Source organism: Mauremys mutica, chromosome 2 (genome assembly GCF_020497125.1).
Source record: "Mauremys mutica isolate MM-2020 ecotype Southern chromosome 2, ASM2049712v1, whole genome shotgun sequence".
NCBI lineage: Eukaryota > Metazoa > Chordata > Testudines > Geoemydidae > Mauremys > Mauremys mutica.
The window spans coordinates 217,403,591-217,422,414 of record NC_059073.1 but is presented as its reverse complement, the minus strand read 5'-3'; the positions used below and the strand labels follow the sequence as shown (position 1 = coordinate 217,422,414).

The window sequence follows — 18,824 nt, the reverse complement described above, 5'->3', positions numbered from 1 at the left end:
GTGCCAGACCGCACCGTCTTCCTCAGCGGGGATTTAAAGGGCTCAGAGCTCCGGCAGCTGTAGGGAGCCCAGAGCTCTTTAAATTCCCCTCGCAGCTCCAGCAGCTGGGTTGGGGCTGGGATTTAAAGGGCTCACAGCAGGGGTGAAAGTAACTTCCAGTACTTACCGGTATTGCTGGAATCCTGAGGGGGCGTGGCCTCAACCGGAAGAGGCGGGGCCTCAAGATGTAAAGGTCCTGGAGCATCGGCTGTGGCTGGGAGCCCCGGGGCCTTTAAATCAACCCTGGGCTCAGGGGCAAATTAAAGGGCCCAGGGCTCAGGCCGTCGCGAATCCCCGAGCCCTTTAAATTCCCCTCGCAGCTCCGGCAGCCGGATTCGTGTGTGGATTTAAAGGGCCCGGAGCTCCCACGGCTGCGGGGAGCACCGAGCCCTTTAAATCTGGCCCCAGCCCAGCTGCCAGAGCTGCGGGGGAAAATTAAAGGGCTCTGGGCTCCCTGCAACCACCAGAGCTCTGAGCCATTCAAATCCCTGCTGAGGAAGCCGGTGCGGTCCGGCACGGCATATTGGCTCTTCCTGGTACACTGTAATGGCTTATTTTCATCTCTGCTTCAGAGATCTCACGGCTGTGGGGAGCCCAGAGCCCTTTAAATACCCCCCCCCTGCAGCTCCGGAAGCCAGGCTGGGGCTGCGAATTAAAGGGCTCAGAGCTCCCGCGGCTACAGGGAGCCGGAGCATTGCAGGGCTGTGGCCGAGACTTGAAGGGCCCGGTTCTCCTTCCACTACGGGGAGCACCGAGCTCTTTAATTCCCAGCCCCAGCCCGGTTGCTGGAGCTGCAGTGGGAGGGGAGGAGGGATTTAAAGGGCTCTGGGCTCCCCGCAGCTGCCGGAGCTCTTAGCCCTTTAAATCCCCACCGAGGAAACCGGTGCGGTCCAGCACAGCGTACTGGCTCTTGCCACTGCGCCGTTCTGGCATGTACCAGCTTACTTTCATCTCTGGCTCAGAACTCCTACGGCTGCAGGGAGCCCAGAGCCCTTTAAATTCCCCCCGCAGCTCCAGGAGCTGGTCTGGGGCCGGGAATTAAAGGGCTCAGAGCTCCGGCAGTTGCTGGGAACCCAGAGCCCATAAAATCTCCCGCCTCCTCCCCCGGCAGCTCCAGCAGCTGGGCTGGGGCCAGGATTTAATGGGCTCAGCACTCCCCGTGGCTGCGTAGATCCCAGAGCCCTTTAATTCCCCCCGCCCAGCTCCAGCACCCAGGCTGGGGCAGGGAATTAAAGGGCTGAGAGCTCTCCGCAGCGGAAGGAGCTGCAGGCCCTTTAAATCCTGGCTCCAGCTGGGTAAGGCTCAGGCTCCCCACAGCCATGGGAGCTCTGGGCCCTTTAAATCCACACTCGAACCCGGCTGCCAGAGCTGCGGGGGGAATTTAAAGGCCCTGGGGCTCCCAGCCACAGCTGATGCTCCAGGACCTATAAATCTTGAGAGGCCCCGCCTCTTCCGGTTGAGGCCACGCCCCCTCAGGACTCCGTCAGTAAATCCTGGAAGTTACTTTCACCCCTGACTTAATCATTCCTTTACCTGTGTACACCTTGTGCGCCGGTGACTCCCCTGAGCCGCAATCACATTCCACCTCTAAGGGGGTGGACAAAGAGAGGCCACCATGCTCATTGGGGTGTCTCACAAGCAGTTGGGTTTTGGGTTCGGGTTCCGGCGTATCCATCAACAGCTGAGCCAAAGGGCTCCCCTCGATCGCTCCCTCCTCCTCCTCGACACTGTCGCTGATGTAGTGCTTTCTCCGCGGATGGTCAAAGACCCTCGGGGCGAAGACAGAGTCCGAAGTTCTCACAAGGTTGGTGAAGGAGTCCAGGTTTCCTCTCAGCAGCCTTCCCACGATTTTTAAACCATGTGTCCTTGGTAAGAGATGGCCTCGTCTGTCCAGCACTGGGACTTATGAGGTGATGGTGCTGCACTCTGATTGGCAGAGGGCCCTGGGAGGAGTTCTTAGTGGGGTCAAACAGCCCACTCCCGGATGGGTCACCCTGCCCCAGAACTCACCCTGATTGGTCAGAATCTCCTCTTGGGGTGGTCCTGTCAGGACAAAACCGATCCTAATTGGTCGAGGGCAGTGAGAGGAGTTCCTAGAGGTGTCACAAGACCCACGTCGGGACGGGTCACCCTCCCACCCCAGAGCTTGCCCTGATTGGTCAAATCTCCTCTTGGGGTGGTCCTTCCAGGATGAAACCCATCCTGATTGGTAGAGGGTGGTGGGAGGAATTCTTAGAGGGGTCACATGACACACCTGGCTTCCAGTCATGTGGCCGCCTTGACCACGAAGAAATACCCCCATGGGGTGGGACTTCCGGAGACAGGTGGGAGGGACTAAGGGGTCATGGGGCGGGGTTAGGCTTTGATTAATGGTGGGGCCTTTCTACTGCTGCTGGCTGTTGAGTATGTCCAGGCAGAACCGGAGCCAGTGTCCATGTCCAGGCCACAGGTCGAAGCCGGGTGGTCAGAAGTACAAGCCAAAGTCCGTATCCACGCAAAGGTCGAATCCGTGTAGTTGAAATCGGAAGGGTTGGGGAAGATCAGGAGGAGGAGGAGGCAGTGCTGGAGTGGGTGGGTGGAGGGCCTGGAGCGAGGCTAGGGAAAGGCAAGGAGAATACTGAGCCGGGGTTCAGAACCCAAATCTGGAGCCAAGAAGGGTCACACCAAAGTCATAGCCAGAGACCGGAGTCAAGAGTCCAGCCAGAGTCAATAGCGAGAAACCGGAGGGCAGGGCAGGGCAGGGCAGGGAGTACATGCGGGCAGGAATGAGGATGACTTACTGGAGGCCTGGAGACCCCTCATCGGGGGACTTCCTTCCTAGCAATAACAGAAGGACAGCGGGATGACAAAGATGTCTCTGAGCCTGGGGTCCAAGCCAAGGGGAGCTCCCATCCAGGCTGTGTGCCAGGACCCCGTCACCCTCCCTGTTCATTTCACACTCACAAACCCCCTGGCTGGAGGGGAGAACAAAGGGCAGAAGCGAAGGTGCCCCTGGGGGAAAGGCTCTAGGCCGGGACCCAGTCCACTTCCCAGATCTACACCCAGGACTGTGTGACCAGGCCCACAGCCCTTCCTCTGCGTCTCAGTTCCCACCTGCCAGATGGGGAGGCTCCTCCCCTGCCCCAGGGTGTTCGGGGGGAGTTTCATTCCTGGCTGGGAAGGGTTCAGAGACCAGGTGGGTGCATTGGGCCCCAGGTGGGGGATGGTCGGACATTCGCTGCGTCAGGGGTGACAGGGGCCATGGGAGGGTCTGAGCAGTGACGACGGGGGAGGGGCTCCATGTCAGGCCACCCCTCCCAGACTGCAATGGCTATTGAGCATAACCCCTGGCTCTGCGGATGCTCTCACTTCTGGGCCAGCCCCACAGCCTGATTCTTCCCAACCAGTATCTGGCCTGGCCCTAGCTCCAGGGGTCAGGGTGGGGCAGGGTGTCCAGAGCGAGGTGCTCGGCCTTGGTTTCTCTCAGTGCTGCGGGGGGCTCTATGGCCGCTCCCCCCAGCCCTTCCCCCCAGGCACAGTGAGACAGAGCAGTACCTGCGGCAGGGGGTGGGAGCTGGTCATGCGAGGGGGGGGTCTTCAAGGCTGCCCCATGGAGCACAGCCCCTGCAGGGCATTGGGCACCTGGCCCAAGACCCTGATATTAAACAGCTGGACCATGATGCTGGCTGTGATGTCCCCCTGTTGCAAGGGAACAAGGATCAATCAGAGACTCCGACACCCACGAGAACGAAGGGTATTAACGGCACCGGGAGCCAGCAACATTTCCTCCCCACGTCTGAGGGACGGATTCCCCCGCCCAACCCCCGAGATGAAATCTTCTCTCTTCTCTAGTGACTTCCATCCCCTCTCCCACCATTGTGGAATGAACTCCTGCCCTCACTCCTCTCAGTCCCCCCCTGAGAGCTATTCTACCTCCCAACCCAGTGGGAATCCAGCTTCGCTCCCCAGAGTCCCCTCAGCCACCCTCGCCCCCTCCAGCTGAGGGGCTGGGAGGCTTTGGGCAGTAGTGCCGGGGGGTGAGAAGAAGTGGACACCTTTCCACAAGGGATCCCCAAGTCCTTAACGTGACGCCATGGGCAGTGGCTCTGGTGAATGGGGCACTTAAGCAGCCTCTGCTGACTGACTCCTCCAGTTCTCCCAGAGCAGGTGTGGGCTGGGATAACATGATACCAGAGCTCTAGGAACCGGCCTGAGGCCCCGAGGGGGATGAAAGGCTCACAGAGGTGGCTAGGGGAGTTGGCAGCCCCTAGCATGAGCAATGGCAGTGTGTCGTGTTGATGTGACGCCTGTTAGGAAATAGCCTTGCTGGAGAGCTGGGTCTGCCCTGCTTTGAGCTGCTCAGGGGACAAGCTGGCACCGACCAATGGCACCTGTCTGGGGTCACCCTCTCCTTGCTCCCTGGTCAGCGCATGGGGATGGGATGGGAGTGATTTTCAATGGCCTGGAGGTGAAAGGCCCTGGGGTTCCCTCCCCAGTTGACCCCTCTTTGGTTACCTCATCCTCTAGCAGCTAGCCGGCTTCCCCCAAGATGGAATAGGTCAGCACCAGGCCAGCCTGGCTGACGCGGAGTAGGGGGTCATGGATGGCCAGCAGCCCCGCCGTGAGGAAAGATCTTTTCTGCTCCTCCGTGAAGAGCTCGCCAAAGACCTAAAACCAAAAGAACCAGAGCCCTTACAATGGCCCAGAACCAGGCTCCAAATCCCTTGAGTGTCTCACAAGGTGGAGAAGAGTCCTGGGGCAGCCAACCTTTGGGGTCCCATGGACCAGGAACCCCCTTCAGTAGGAGGCTGCAGGCACTGAGGCCTCAAAAAGCTCTTTCTGGAGCAGGATTCACCACAGGTGCCATGAGATGCTGGGAATGTGTCTGCGCGCTCTGGAACCCAGCTCACACAGACAACACAGGACCCCTACTGCTCCCAGCAGTGATAGCTCCTGCAGCTCACCCGCTAGAGGTTCGGGGTCTTTTAGATCTGGTTCATTCCCACGCCTCACCCCACGGACATTCCCAGGAGCCTCACATACTCTGTGGAAATAAGGAGCAGGCTCTTGCCCTGTGTCCATGACACACTCACTGCAGGGGGAGACAGCTCCACACCTGAGCTACTGCAATGCACCGGCCGAGAGTCCTTACCTCTCCCACCCTGGCCAGATTTCTATACCCCAGGCGCTCAGGGTCATGGAGCCCGTCCCGGCACCACAGGTCTGTGGCCTCTCTGGTGTTGAGCCCTGGGGGAGAAAGTCACACCCATTGGGGAGGTTTGGCCTTCCGCTTTCAGTGCCTGTTTCCTTCTGGGTGCACACTGGCCAGGCTCCTCGTGGCATCCGCAGCCGAATGGAATCGCAGGGTCCATGCCAGGCGGGTTAGTACCAGAAGGAGGATTTGTTTCAGCCATGACAGTAATCATGTGACCCTTACTGTCACTGTGCTCTGGGAGTGGGTGCCTGTTCATGGGGGTGTCTAATACTGAGAACCCCCCACACCCACTGAAGTCAGGATCTGGCCCTGGCTACCCGACTGGTGACACCCTACAAGCTTTGTGTCCATCTCCTGTGGTGCCTGCTCCTGCCCCTGCCCTCATGATGGGCTCTTTCCCTCCATGTGTCTCAATAGCTCCGTTCCTGTACCCTCACGAGCTGGCTGCCCCGTACAGGGGTGGGCTGATTTCCCTGGGCTGGGGGACAGAGCCAGGCTATGAGATAAAGCAGCCAATTTCCTTGGCACTTTCACACTCATCTCCCTAATTCAGAGAGAGGGGGAGAGAAAGAGTCACCATCTAAGCTGGGGTCAGTCTCAGAGGAGGGGGCTTCTTTCTGTAGGGTCCCATTGCCCAGCAGAGGGAGTCTCAAAGGAGGGGCCTTGTTTCTATTGGGGTTCCTCTTCCCCGCTACAGCGGGTCTAATCAGAGAGGCCTTAGTTCTAGAGGCGTCCCAATGGCCAGCTGGAGCTAGTCTCCCAGAGGCTCGTTTCCATGGGGTCCCATTGCCCAGCTGGGTTTCTTACCCCTCTTCTGAAGCAGGAGCCAGTAAAGCCAATATATCCCACCCCTGGCATGGCAACTGATGTCACTGGCTGGGTGGGATACACAGAGACCCAGCTGCAGCACAAATTCACCTGCCTTGGAGAAGGCGGAGGAGGTCTGGTGAAAGGAGAAGGAGAGAGGAATCCATCAGCATTCTCCCTTCAGCTCCCCAGTGCCCCTGGACCTGAGCTCTGCTCCCACCCCTCTGGAGGAGGCCCTGGGGGACAGGAGCGACAACCCTCTTCCTCTCTGTCCCCAAGGGAGCTTGGAGCAAAGGGAGCAGGGCAAGGGCCCTTGCTGAGCAGTCGCTGCCTCGCTGCTCCAGAATAACAAGGGCCCTGAGGCCAGGCACGACCCTGCCAGCCAGTGACCTATGGAACGCAGTCCCTTACGGACCCAGGGGGGACCAATTAGCCAGGGGATGAGGAACTTGACTCTGCAGGATGCTGGGGTCAGAGGTCACTTACGTCAAATCCAGGCAGGGAGGTGGCAAACTGGAGCAGGGCCGTGCTGGTCTGTACGGCCCTGGCTCTCTCCTGGGTGTTGTTTGACAGGAGAGAGGGAAGGACGTTCTGCGGGAGAAGGAGGCAGGGGAGGGTCAGCAGGCAGGCGTACATGCTCTACAAACCATCCTCTCCCGCTCCCCAAGGGGCTCAGACTTTGTGCTCAGGGTGGAGTAGCCGAGCCCTGGTCGCAGAGTTTGAAAAAGGGGGTTCATGACACTGCCCACGTCTTGCTGGGCACAAGCTGCTTGTCTCTCCAGGCTGGGACAATGGTCAGTCTTGGGGCTGGTCTATTTGCTCTGAACCCCTGATCCATGAACAGCACGTCAGGATCAAGGCACATGCCCTGGACCCCAGACCCAACTTGCAAAGGCCTCGGTACGATGGATGGAACAGCCCTGAGGACAATCCCTCCGGGAACTGCAGTGTCCCTAGGACATAAGAGCTGATTCCCTGAGGCTCCTCCTGTATCTCAGGGTCTCCCTAGAGAGGAGCCAGTGACTTTTCTCTGAGGCCCATGTCCTGCATCTCACAGAGGTTTCAGTCTCTCAGGCCCCAGCCAGGCCTGGTGCTCACTGTTAGTGCTTAATGCAACCGTGCAGAGCTCTGACTCATAGTCCCAGCTCCTTCCCCCTGCACTGGCAGGTCTGGGAAAGTGTGGCCGGCTGGGTCCAAGCTGGGAGGACACAATGGAAACGTGGCTCTTCTAGTCTCTCCTTTGCTGCCCTCCCACAGGGTTCAGGGGCAATTCCACCCCAGACCGTCCATTCTACTCACCTCCAGGAGGTGCTGCAGCTTCTCCACGGTGGGGGTCTCTGTCAGAAGGCCCCTGAGCAGGATGTCCAGGCTCTGCGAATAGTTGATGTACAGAGCCTGCAAGAAGAGGGATCACCCGTCAGTCATGGGACATGGGGCTACACCAGTCAGGGTACAATTAGGAGGATTCTCCAGGAGCCCTGGCAAGACTCAAAAGGCACATCCTGGCCTCTCCCATTCACATCACTCCAGGGACACTTAGCAAGAGTTCATGGCCGGATGCCTGCTGCCTCGTCAATCCTTGTTCTTAGCAGTTCTCTGTGCAGGGCCTGGTACCCAGCAGAGTATGGACCAGCCAAACTGCAATGGGTGGGAGGTAGGATCACCGGGAGAGTCCAGGCAGGAGATCAGAGAATGAGGAGAGGAGGGAAGGCTGGGATCAGCCATGGAGGGGTAACGCAATGCCCTCTGGAGGGAAGGGGCCCCCCCTGCCAGTTTGTCCCGGGCCTGTTCCCAGCTCTGCCCACCCCTCCCCTATTCTCAGCAGCTCCATCAAAGTGAGGGAGCAGGAACCAGAGCCTACTCCTGCTCCTGGGCCAGAGAGGTAGGATCAGGACCTACCCAGAAGTGTGTGGTGTCCTGCCCAGTGCCCAGGGTGTACACCCTGTTCAGAAGAGCCCGCAGGAGGCGAGATTCTAGCTCCAGGGCGAGCGGTGGCTTCAGTTTGCTGGCAGGAGAGAGGAGTCCATGTTACACTTTGCAGCACCAGCGTGGCACTGGCACTGCCATGGATATGACCCCCTCCCACGCAGTGATCCCCTCCCTATGGCCGCTGTAACGTACCTGGAGTGAAATCAACCCCCAGACAGGAAAGAGGGGACACTCCCGCCTCCTCTGCTGGGGGATGGGAACAGCCACAGCTGGGGGGGAACCTAGGCGGGGGAGGAGCTGTGACTCCCGGCTCTGGCCCGGTCAGCACCAGGGTTAGGGCAGCTGGACGGGAGGGTCCTGGTACCTGAGGCTGCAAACTGCGGCCATGGAGCTGGGCATGATGGAGCTTGGCTCTGACGGACCAGGGAGATTTTCAATCAGCTCCTGGGAGAACCCAAGGAAACAAAACTGCATGTGAGACTCAGGCCCTGCAGACGCACTGGCACTTCCCCGGGAGGAGCCCAAAGTGCTCTGCAGAAACAGCCAGTGTCACCCCCACCCCCAACCAGCTGGGCCCCCCATTCCTCCCTTCCATCAAACTTCCTTCCCTCTCTCTCCCCCAACTCCTCCCTCCCCTCCCACACTGCCAGCTCCCCATCAGTGTCACAATTCTCCCCTTCCCTGCTCCCCAGCGCTCCACCCCAGGACCCCTGTCTTCTGCTTCCCGCTCTGGCCCCACTAACGCTTCCTCCCATATCCGGCTCCCTCGCCCCAGAGGCCGAGCATGGGGTCCCACTCACCGCAATGCTCTCCACGAGGGCCGCTTTGGAGACCGGGGGCTCCAGGATGTCCCGCCCCTGCTTCTGTGCCGAGAACCAGAGACGCGGCACAGCGTGGAGGAAGCGGAGCTGTTTGGCCCTGTCCGCCACCAGCTAGGAGTGTGGGGGGGAGAGAGAGAGAGAGAGCCTGTTACATAGGGACCTCCCCGCCCAACCCAAACCAGCTCCAGGGCTCAGGACCTCCATGGGGTTGGACAGGGAAAGCCGCCCCATTCCCGAAACCAGTGTAGCCCTGCACAGACATGGGGTTGGAACTGGGACAGTGTCTGCGGGGAGCGGAAACCTTGGCCTGTGTGGGACAAATGTCCCCACCTTGGGGTGCCAGATAACAGAGGAGATGTGTCCCCACATGGGGGTGAGGGATTCTCTGGGACAAGGCCCCCTGCCTGGGTGGGGATGGAACAAGGAGCAGGACAGACTGGGGGGCAGCGCAGCTGGGGGATTTTTGTACCTCAGCTCTGCCCTGGAGGTGCTGCTGGATCACCAAGATGGGGGACAAATCCTCCTCCTCTTCTTCCTCCTCCTCCTCCTCCTCCTGCTCCTCCTCCTCTTCAGGCCACGGCACCTGGGCACTGGGGGTGTCTGCACCAGGGAGGGAAGGAGAAAGTTTAATCCCTTCTGCTGCTGGGGGATGCAGTGGACAGAGAAGGCTCCATGTTTCCCCTTTCTCTGTAAGGAGCCCCATGGCGGCGAGAGCCCCACCCTGCCCCTCCCAGAGATGCCCTCAGCCCCATCAGCCTCAGGGCCCCGTGGCAGTCAGCCCCCCCCAACATGATCAGGGCATGCTGGAGCTCCCCAACTCTGCCCAGCATCCCCTGCCATGGGCGTGGCTGTGCCACCCCCACTGGTGTTAGTGGGGCTCACATGGGTCAGTCCCGGCGCCTTGGCGAGCCGATGGGCACAGGGTGTTACTAGTCCCCCACCACCCCAGTCCTCCTCCCTTTCCCCTGGGTCTCCCCTCACCTCCAAAGAGGGAGCCTAGCAACACAGGGCTGCCAGACCCCACGGAGGAGCTGCTGGCCCTGCAGGAGAATACAGAGCTGCTGGTGTTTGTCCCGCAGTTGCTCAACTCCTGCTCTGGGCTGGGAGGAGGCGCCACAGGTGCCAGGGTGGGGCAGGCAGGAGGCTCCTCTGGGGCCAGGGTGGTTGGCGGCTCCTGCTGGGCCCTGGGGCGCAGCTCCTGGCTCCTTGGCTTCCTGCAAAGGAAGCCCCAGAGCTGCCTTCCCCGGCTCCTGCCCTCCCCTGGCTCTCTTCTCCACAGCTGAACCTGGGGCCACCTCCATGTCTGCTCAGAAGGTGCCTCAGGTTCAGCTAGGGCAGCGGTCCCCAACCTTTTTGGCACCAGGGACCGGTTTCGTAGAAAAAAAAATTTCCGCGGACCTGTGGGATGGTTTTGGGACGATTCAAGCGCATTGCATTTATTTTTGTACTTTTATTTCTATTATTATTGTAATATATAATGAAATAATTATACAACTGACCATAATGCAGAATTAGTGGGAGCCCTGAGCTTGTTTTCCTGCAACTAGACGGTCCCATCTGGGGGTGATGGGAGACAGTGACACCCGAAGTGTGTTGCTTATGTCCAGTCTACTCCGTAATCTCGCTTTGGTTGCTGTCTGCAGAAAACCCTGCTTCACAAAGATAGGATGTTGAAAATGGAAGTAAGCTTTTCAGTGCTTTTGTGGAAATCTCAGGATATTCCGCCTTGACTTTAATCCAGAACGTATGGAGATTTGAAGTCGTCTCAAACATACTTTTAAGGCCACCGTCATTTGTGATCTCAAGCAGTTGATCCTCTTCTAGCACGGATAAAGTCGATTCACCTGGCTTATTCACAAATGGGTCGCGGATCCATTCCTTCCCAGTTCGGGGGTCTTTTGTGGTTGGGAAGTAATGCTCAAACTCTTTTGAAAGCTGAGATAGGTGATCATGCACCAGCTGGGAAAAAGAAGGCCCTGGCTCAGTCTCTTTCAAAATCTCTGCTAATATTTGAAACATGTCAAAAATCCCAATGTTCACTCGTCGCCCCCATAATTCTAGTTTGGCTTTGAATGCAGCCACTTTATCTGCCGACTTGAACACAGTTGTCGTTCTCCCCTGAAGTGACAGATTGAGTTCGTTGAGCAGGTTGAATATGTCACACAAGTAAGCAAGTTTTATGACCCATTCTGTGTCACTGAAATGTGCTGCCCGTGGTGACTGTTTTTCTAAAAGAAATCTCTGGAGCGGCTCTCGTAACTCAAAAACTCTGGCCAGTGATCTACCTTTAGAAAGCCATCTCACTTCTGTGTATAAGAGAAGACGTGTGTGCTCTGCGTCCATCTCCTCACAGAGCTGCACGAACAGACGTGAGTTAAGGCCATGTACTTTAATGTGGTTGATAATTTTAATCACATCCTGCAAAACTTTGTTAAGTTCAGATGACATTTTTCGGCTAGCTAGCATTTCTCTATGGATGACACAGTGCGTAGACTCACATTCAGAAGCGACCTCCTTGACCCGAGTAGTGAAACCAGAATGCCGTCCAGTCTTGGCAGCTGCTCCGTCCGTGCATATAGAGACACAAAATGACCAATTCAGTTTTCCTGACATGTAATCATTCAAAGACTTGAATAGTTCTGCAGCTGTGGTGTTGGTTGGCAACAAAAGTGCACATAACATATCCTCATGCACATCCTCCTGAAAAATATATCGCACAAAAACAAGCATTGTTGCCTTGTTGTCAACATCGGTAGACTCGTCAACCTGGATTGCGTACCACAGTGACTCATTCACCCTCTCTAACAATTGTGCCTCAATATTTCATCAATTCATCTAGTTATGGTGCTAGTCGAAAGAGGAACACGTGCCACCTTTTGAACTACAGCCTCTCCTAAAAGTTCACGACAAATGTCCTTAGCAGCAGGCAGGATCAACTCTTCACCAATAGTAAAGGGCTTCTTAGCTTTAGCAATGCGGTTAGCCACTAAAAATGATGCTTTCAGTGCAGACACATTTGATGAAGTGGTGGCCTTCAGTAATTGCTTCTGTTCTTCGTGTTCACGTTTTTTTCTTTTGAAAAACTCCAAAGGCTTGTCTTTTAATGCAGGGTGCTTGGTCTCCATGTGGCAAAGCAGTTTTGAAGGTTTCATGGCTTCATTGGATAGCCGGTCTCCACATATTATACAAAGCGGGCGTGGAGAATGTGATTCACCTGTTGCAATGAACCCGTAATTTAAGTAGGACTCTTGGTATTTTCTTTTAAATGCAGCTTTCTTTTTGTTGGCCGTCTTAGAGTCTTCTGCTGTCTCATCATTGGGTCTTTCCCCCTTTTCAAAGAAGCTTTGCAGTGACGTTTGTTTTTTTACTCATTTTGGCCAGGGTTAGCTTGTGGGCTTACCAAAACTGTGCGGGAAAGAGGCACGGACAGAAGTGGTAAATAAAATAATGGGCAGGCCACGTGCGGACTAATATAAGTGTCGGATTCTGACTTAAAGCCTGCCACCAGATGCAGCTGTACAATTGAAGTACATCAACTCACTTGCCACTATAAAGCCTGCCACCAGATGCAGCTTGTCACTTGCCACTCACTGATAGGGTTCTGATATTAGTCTGCAAGCGATTGATTTATTATGGTCTCTGTGCAGTGAAACCTCTGCTAATGTAATCTGTTTTTGCAGCCGCTCCTCAGCGCTAGCATCATGGCCTCAGCTCCACCTCAGATCATCAGGCATTAGATTCTCATAAGGAGTGCAAAACTCCTTCCATCGCATGCGCAGTTTACAGTAGGGTTCGCGCTCCTATGAGAATCTAACATCTGACAGAAGGCGGAGCTCAGGCAGTAATGCGAACGACGGGGAGCAGCTCTAAACACAGATGAAGCTTTGCTAGCTCACTCACCGCTCATGCCCTAGCCGCTCATGTCCTGCTGTGCACTCACCGCTCATGTCCTGCTGTGCGCTCGGTTCGCGGCCCGGTTCCTAACAGGCCATGGACCGGTACCGGTCCGCGGCCCGGGGGTTGGGGACCCCTGAGCTAGGGGATCTGCTGTCTTCCTCCTCCTCCAGCAGGCGACACAGCTCCTCCCTTTCCCCTGGCCACGAGCCTCTTCCCCGCCCGCGGGGACAGAGGGGCCGCTCTCCTCCTGGGCAGGCTGGCTGATGTTTGCTGCCGGCTCTGGAGCCACCTGCTCGGCCTTCCTCCTGAGCATCTGCCTGATTCGCTCCATCCTGGAACTGAGTGGGGAGCAGCCATGAGTCTGGCTTCAAAGCAGCCTCTCATTAACGAGCCTGCCTGCTCCCCTGCCCACCTCCCCTCTGCTGAGGCAATTTCTCCTCCCGACACATCCCACCCCAGGGCACAGGAACCCTCAACCTGGGGAACAAACCCTGACAAGGGACGGGCTGGGAGCCCTAGTGGTGGGATATTCCCACCACACGGGGGATGGCTCTGGAGAACTCCACTTACTTGCTCTAGATCGGATGGAGCTGGATGGCAGATGCCCAGGGTTGCTCCTCCCTTCACCCTCCTCGATCTCCGCACCCAGGTGGCTGGCAACGGGTGCCGCTCAATGCTCTGCCAGCAGGGCAAGGGGTAGAAACCAGAGATTGAAACTGGCTGTGAAAACAATACAATGCCACTAGCGGAACACTCCTGGGACACTCCATAGCTGTACCCGGGGCCACCTCCATTTGGGCCCAGAAGGTGCCTCAGGGTCAGCTAGGGGAGCTGGGGGTCTTCCTCCTCCTCCAGAAAGCCAGAGCTGGGAAGTGCCAGCAGGACTCGATTCCCAGTCTCCCTGGCTCCGAGTGGGACCTGTTGTAGTGACTGACGGATTTGCTCCTTGTCCCCCATCCAAAGCCAATAACACATCTCTGGGTTGGCAGTCATGAGTTAGACCTTCTCAGCACCCCTCTGTCTCCCGCAGCCCCCAGCTGTTCCTTGGATTGCAGTGGCTTGGACGGTAACAGGACTGGATATTGTTACTGGCTCACTGGGTGGTTCTAGCCAATGAGGGTCTCAGTCTAGCCTCAGAGGCCCACACCCCCAGACACTACAGGTCAGGGTGGATTGATTTCATTCCAAATGTTTTGTAGTTGTATTTTTGAGTTATTTTCCTAACGAGGGATTGATTCTCATGAAATTTTTAGTGGTGGCCGATGACAGAACACGGAGCAATGGTCTCAAGTTGCACTGTGAAAGGCTTAGCTTGGATATTAGTTCACTAGGAGGGTGGTGAAGCCCTGGAATGGGTTCCCTAGGGAGGTGGTGGAATCTCCATCCTTACAAGTTTTTAAAGGTCAGCTTGACAAAGCCCTGGCTGAGATGATGAAGTTGGGGTTGGTCCTGCTTTGAGCAGGGGGGTTGGACTAGATACCTCCTGAGGTCTGGTCCAGCCCTAGTCTTCTATGATGCTAGGAATAGGGATCCATTCAAACATGTTGACTTGCTGGTTTTTCAGGATACATACAAACAAAAAGGTTGACTGAACCATTTGTTTTCATTTCAAACAAACTGAGGTAAAGAAGTATCTCTAGTTCGTGCACTGAACTGATTGTTCCTGCTCATAATGTCCTTCCAGATTTTAGAAGTAGTAGCTCACATCTCCTCCTCTCTAGCGTTTATTCATATATTACAAGAGGAAAAGAAGCCTTCATCCTTTTTCAACTCCCAATCAGTTTCTTACATTTGAATGAAGTAGCTGCATCAACTGGAATGAAGAAAATATTCTTTCTGCACCTGCAGAAGAGGCTAGTGCTGCCAAAATCTGGCTGAGTGTTTCAATAACTTCTGGACCCCCAGGTGCTTAGGCAATGACTTCCAACAGTTCAGTGCTTTGACTTCCTCTGACACTTGGCAGCAAACATGGACTTCTTCATGTAGGTATTTATTTAAATTACTGTAATAGGCTGGAGCAACTAGAGGCCTTAACATCACTTGTCATCGTTTCAAATTTTATACTTGATAGGTTTTAAAAAAAACTTTCAATATACATTTTAAAAACCAAGTTTCAATTTAAAAAAAATCTCTTTCTGAGGGGCGGGGGTTGTGAAAAAGCCATTGATTGGTCTTGCCCTTGATTTTAGAAGAACTACTTCATCTGAGAGAATCAGAAACTGCTTGTATTCTAGTCAAGGAGAGGAGGCAGCAAAATTCATCCTAGCAGTAATTTGTTGGGCCTTATTTGCTCAGTCTCAAACAAACAAGTGTGCAAAACTCTAGCTAGTCTCTTTTATGTAGGCCCAGCTAAGAGGTGGTAGGAGGGGCAGGAATGCTGTCTCCGTCCCGGATCCAGTAGCAATTGCACAGGATATTGCCACAAAACCTACATTTTACTGCCAAACTCTCTAAGCCATTCCTCTCCTGCGCTTCCTGGTTTCTAAGTTTCAAATCCACAAAACCTTCCCCTTGACAGTCACTGCCCAGGTGGTGCAGCAGGCAGAGGAACCTGAGCAGTAACATTGTGACACCAGAGGTAACTCAGCCACCTGTCGCTCCCTGACTCCACTAACCCTGAGCATAAACCCGAAGCCTGAGCCCTGCCTTGGGCATCGCTCCCACGGAAACCTGCAGGCTCATTTACTGACTTATGCAAGTCACCTGTGGAGAGTTAGCACTGACTGGCTGAATTCACTCTCAAGTCACAATGCCCTTCAGCTTACAGCACTAATGGAAGGGGCCCAGGGTGGAAATCAGGCTTTTCTGGTGGCCCGTTTTCCAATTGAGAAGAAGGGACAAGAGGGAAGGAGGAAGAGGGAAGCAAAATGGTCACATTCCAAACGCCCCCAGCGAGTCACAGATTAATTCCAAGCCCAGAGGAAACCACTGTCGTCTGACTTTCTGTTTCACTTCGGCCATAGAATGTGCCTCAGAATAATTCCCATAGGAATTAGAGCAGATATTTTAGTAAAACACACGAGCTTGATTTTAAAAGAGGCCAGTTGTGGAAAATCCAGCACAACTCTCAGTCAATTGCTCCAAACTCTGAGGTTAAAAATGCTCCTCGCCTTCTTTCCAATGTGTATTGGTCTAGCTTCAACTTCCAGCCATTGTCTGCTCAGAACCTTTATCTGGTAAAGGGAAGATGGAGACTTGCTGCAGCAAGGCTCCAGGGCTCTGCTAGGTTCCCCCTGCCCCACATCCCTGTCCTGCCTGGCTGTTGGCAAGGGAGCTCTGTGAGGTCACAAATGCCTCATTCATAGAATCATAGACTATCAGGGTTGGAAGGGACCTCAGGAGGTATCTAGTCCAACCCCCTGCTCAAAGCAGGACCAATTCCCAACTAATTGTCTTTGCTCAATAGGCTGAGTTCCTGCCAAAGGCCTTTGTGAAGTCACTGCCGCACCCACCTTTCCCTGGCAGGCCTGATGTCTGCCCCTGGCCAGCCCAGCTGGATGTTTGAGCTGCACCCCGGATCACCCCACTTGCTCAGTATTGATTCTGGGGAGCAAGCAGGCCACCCAGTAAAACAGCAGAGTCTGTTCCACACCCCACACTGAGTTTTTCATAGAGGCATCAGTTGTGAAACAATTCAGTCTCCTAATGTGGCCTCTATTTCACGGGCTATGAAATTTCACACTCTTAGCACCTTATTAAGCCCAATTGCTTGTAATTCACTAAAAGGCACCTTCCCAACCAGTTATGATGGTAGGACACCAGGAAACAGAGACTCCACCTCTCCCCTGGGTAATTTGTTCCAGTGGCTAGTCTCCCTCACTGTCAAAATTACATTGGAAATTGACAATCTCTGATAAGGGCCAAATTTATGACAATCTTTTAAATAATTTCATAGAATCATAGAACTTAAGATCAGAAGGGACCATTATGATCATCTAGTCTGACCCTCCGCAAGATGCAGGCCACAAAAGCTGACCCACCCACTCCTGAAATAATTCTCTCCCTTGACTCAGATGTTGAAGTCCCCAAATCCTGATTTAAAGACTTCAAGTAGCAGATAATCCTCCAGCAAGCGACCCCTGCCCCATGCTGCGGAGGAAGGCGAAAAACCTCCAGGGCCACTGCCAATCTACCCTGGAGGAAAATTCCTTCCCAACCCCAAATATGGCGATCAGCTGAACCCCGAGCATGTGGGCAAGACTCTCGAGCCAGACACTCAGGAAAAAGACTTTCAATATCCCAACATTGACCCTCGGTACTAATTACCAGTGAGAAGAGAAAAAATAACATTCAGTAGAACATGTTCACTGCCAAGTTTTTCAGACAGTCGCACCACTGATGTGATAGTTAAGGCCCTGGAAGCAAAGTTAGCTGAAATGCTAACCCAGCTTTGGGCAGCAGTAAAGGTGCAGAAAATATTGTCTTCCTTTCAGTTTATTCAAATCGTTCAGTTCAATCGACTAGTTTGTTGAAATTCAAGAAAGCCATTGGGAATTCACAAAACAGGCAAACTTGTTTTCCTCCCTCAATCTAGGGATGAACACTAGGGGATAGATCTACTGGTTCATCAATCTAGAAACTCGTGGAGACAAGAATGTATCATTTCACTTCACTAACCACACATCAAATTGCCTTTGTTTAAGAAATCTGTTAGTTTGAAATGCAAAACATTTTGATACAACTTCTTTCTTATGCTTCTCTTTCTAGCTCTGGCATGACCTTGCTATGTGACCAAAGAGAGGTCACTTCTTTTCTCTTTCCCTCGGTACCATGGGGGATGGAGAAAATTCTCTCAGTCCTAGCAGGAGAGAGATTGAGCAAGTCAGGCGTGTTAGGGCCCTCGTGCTCTAAAGGACAATGGGCGATTGTTGTTTGGGGCAAGAATCCCGACGGATTTGTTACTTGTCCCCCAACCAAAGTCAATAACACATTCTGTATTTTCAGTCATGAGTTAGACTTTCTCAGCACCCCTCTGTCTCCCGCAGCTCTCAGGTGTTCCTTGGATTAGAGAGGCCTGGATGCTAAGAGAACTGGAATTATTTTACTGGCTTCCTGGGTGTTACTAGCCCATGAGGGTCTCAGTCTGGCCCCCAAGGCCCACACTCCCAGACACTAAAGATCAGGAGGGGTTGATTTCACTCAAAGTTTTTTGTATTTCCATTTTTGAATTATTTTCCTAATGAAAGATTGATTCTCATGAAATCTTAGAGCTGGTAGATGACAGAACAAGGAGCAATGCTCTCAAGTTGCAGTGTGGAAGGCTCGGATATTAGCACAAACTTTTTCCCTAGGAGGGTGGTGATGCCTTTGAATCTGCTAGGATAGAGTCCCCTATCTTGTACTTAGAGCCTATATTTTTTCTTACCTTCTACACAGATGACAATGTCTTTGAAACAAATCCACTAGGGAATGAAAAACACACGCACAGAATCTCCTGCACACCAATGTCTCTTGGTCCTGAGTGAGAGACCGCGAGCCGGAGGCTTGCTGCAGCAAGGCTACAGGGCTCTCCGAGGTTCCCCCTGCCCCGCATCCCTGTCCTGCCTGGCTGTTGGCAAGGGAGCTCTGTGAGGTCACAGACGCCTCATCATCTTTGCCCAACAGGCTGAGTTCCTGCCAAAGGCCTTTGTGAAGTCAGTGCCACACCCACCTTTCCCTGGCAGGCCTGATGTCTGCCCCTGGCCAGCCCAGCTGGATGTTTGAGCTGCACCCTGGATCACCCCACTTGCTCAAAATTGATTCTGGGGAGCAAGCAGGCCACCCAGAAAACAGCAGAGTCTGTTCCGCACCCCACACTGAGTTTTTCATAGAGGTTATGACACAATTCGATCTCCTAATCTGGTCTCTATTTCACAGGCTATGAAATTTCACACACTTTGCACCATATGAAGCCCAATTGCTTGTAAGTCACTAAAAGGCACCTTCCCAACCAGTTATGATGGTAGGACACCAGGAAACAGAGACTCCACCTCTCCCCTGGGTAATTTGTTCCAGTGGCTAGTTTCCCTCACTGTCAAAAATGTGTGCCAAGTCTCATTTGAATTTCTCTGGCTTCAGCTGGCAGCTGTTGGTTCTTGTAGTGCCTTTTTTGGCTAGATCAAATTAGCCCTGCCCCATGAAATGCAATCTTCCCATCC

The 18,824-nt window shown here is 54.2% G+C and overlaps 1 protein-coding gene and 1 long non-coding RNA gene across 2 annotated transcripts; both read right to left on the bottom strand.

Moving 5' to 3' along the window:
• Window positions 1-2,193: 2,193 nt before the first annotated feature.
• On the bottom strand, window positions 2,194-9,305 carry LOC123364872. Its single transcript, XM_045007353.1, has 11 exons — window positions 9,260-9,305; window positions 8,770-8,901; window positions 8,334-8,413; window positions 7,940-8,045; window positions 7,340-7,435; window positions 6,527-6,631; window positions 6,041-6,176; window positions 5,171-5,265; window positions 4,534-4,686; window positions 3,574-3,717; window positions 2,194-2,634 (listed from the first exon to the last, which is right to left on the bottom strand). Exons 3-9 carry the CDS (start codon window positions 8,366-8,368, stop codon window positions 4,549-4,551), a joined length of 711 nt encoding a protein of 236 aa, XP_044863288.1. The 5' UTR covers window positions 8,369-8,413; window positions 8,770-8,901; window positions 9,260-9,305; the 3' UTR covers window positions 2,194-2,634; window positions 3,574-3,717; window positions 4,534-4,548.
• Window positions 9,306-12,736: 3,431 nt separating this feature from the next.
• Window positions 12,737-18,188, bottom strand: LOC123364984. Its single transcript, XR_006577388.1, has 3 exons — window positions 18,053-18,188; window positions 13,258-13,407; window positions 12,737-13,025 (listed from the first exon to the last, which is right to left on the bottom strand). It is a non-coding gene; the product is annotated as an uncharacterized LOC123364984 (long non-coding RNA).
• Window positions 18,189-18,824: the final 636 nt, after the last annotated feature.

Bases quoted from the DNA above. Each gene is read 5' to 3' on its own strand.
- LOC123364872 (XM_045007353.1), bottom strand. From the start codon at position 8,368: ATGCCCAGCTCCATGGCCGCAGTTTGCAGCCTCAG. The intron at 6,177-6,526 runs GTAAGTGACCTC...TCCTTTCACCAG, and splicing joins CCTCCCTGCCTGGATTTGAC to ACCTCCTCCGCCTTCTCCAA. The intron at 5,266-6,040 runs GTAAGAAACCCA...TTTCTCCCCCAG, and splicing joins GCTCCTGCTTCAGAAGAGGG to GGCTCAACACCAGAGAGGCC.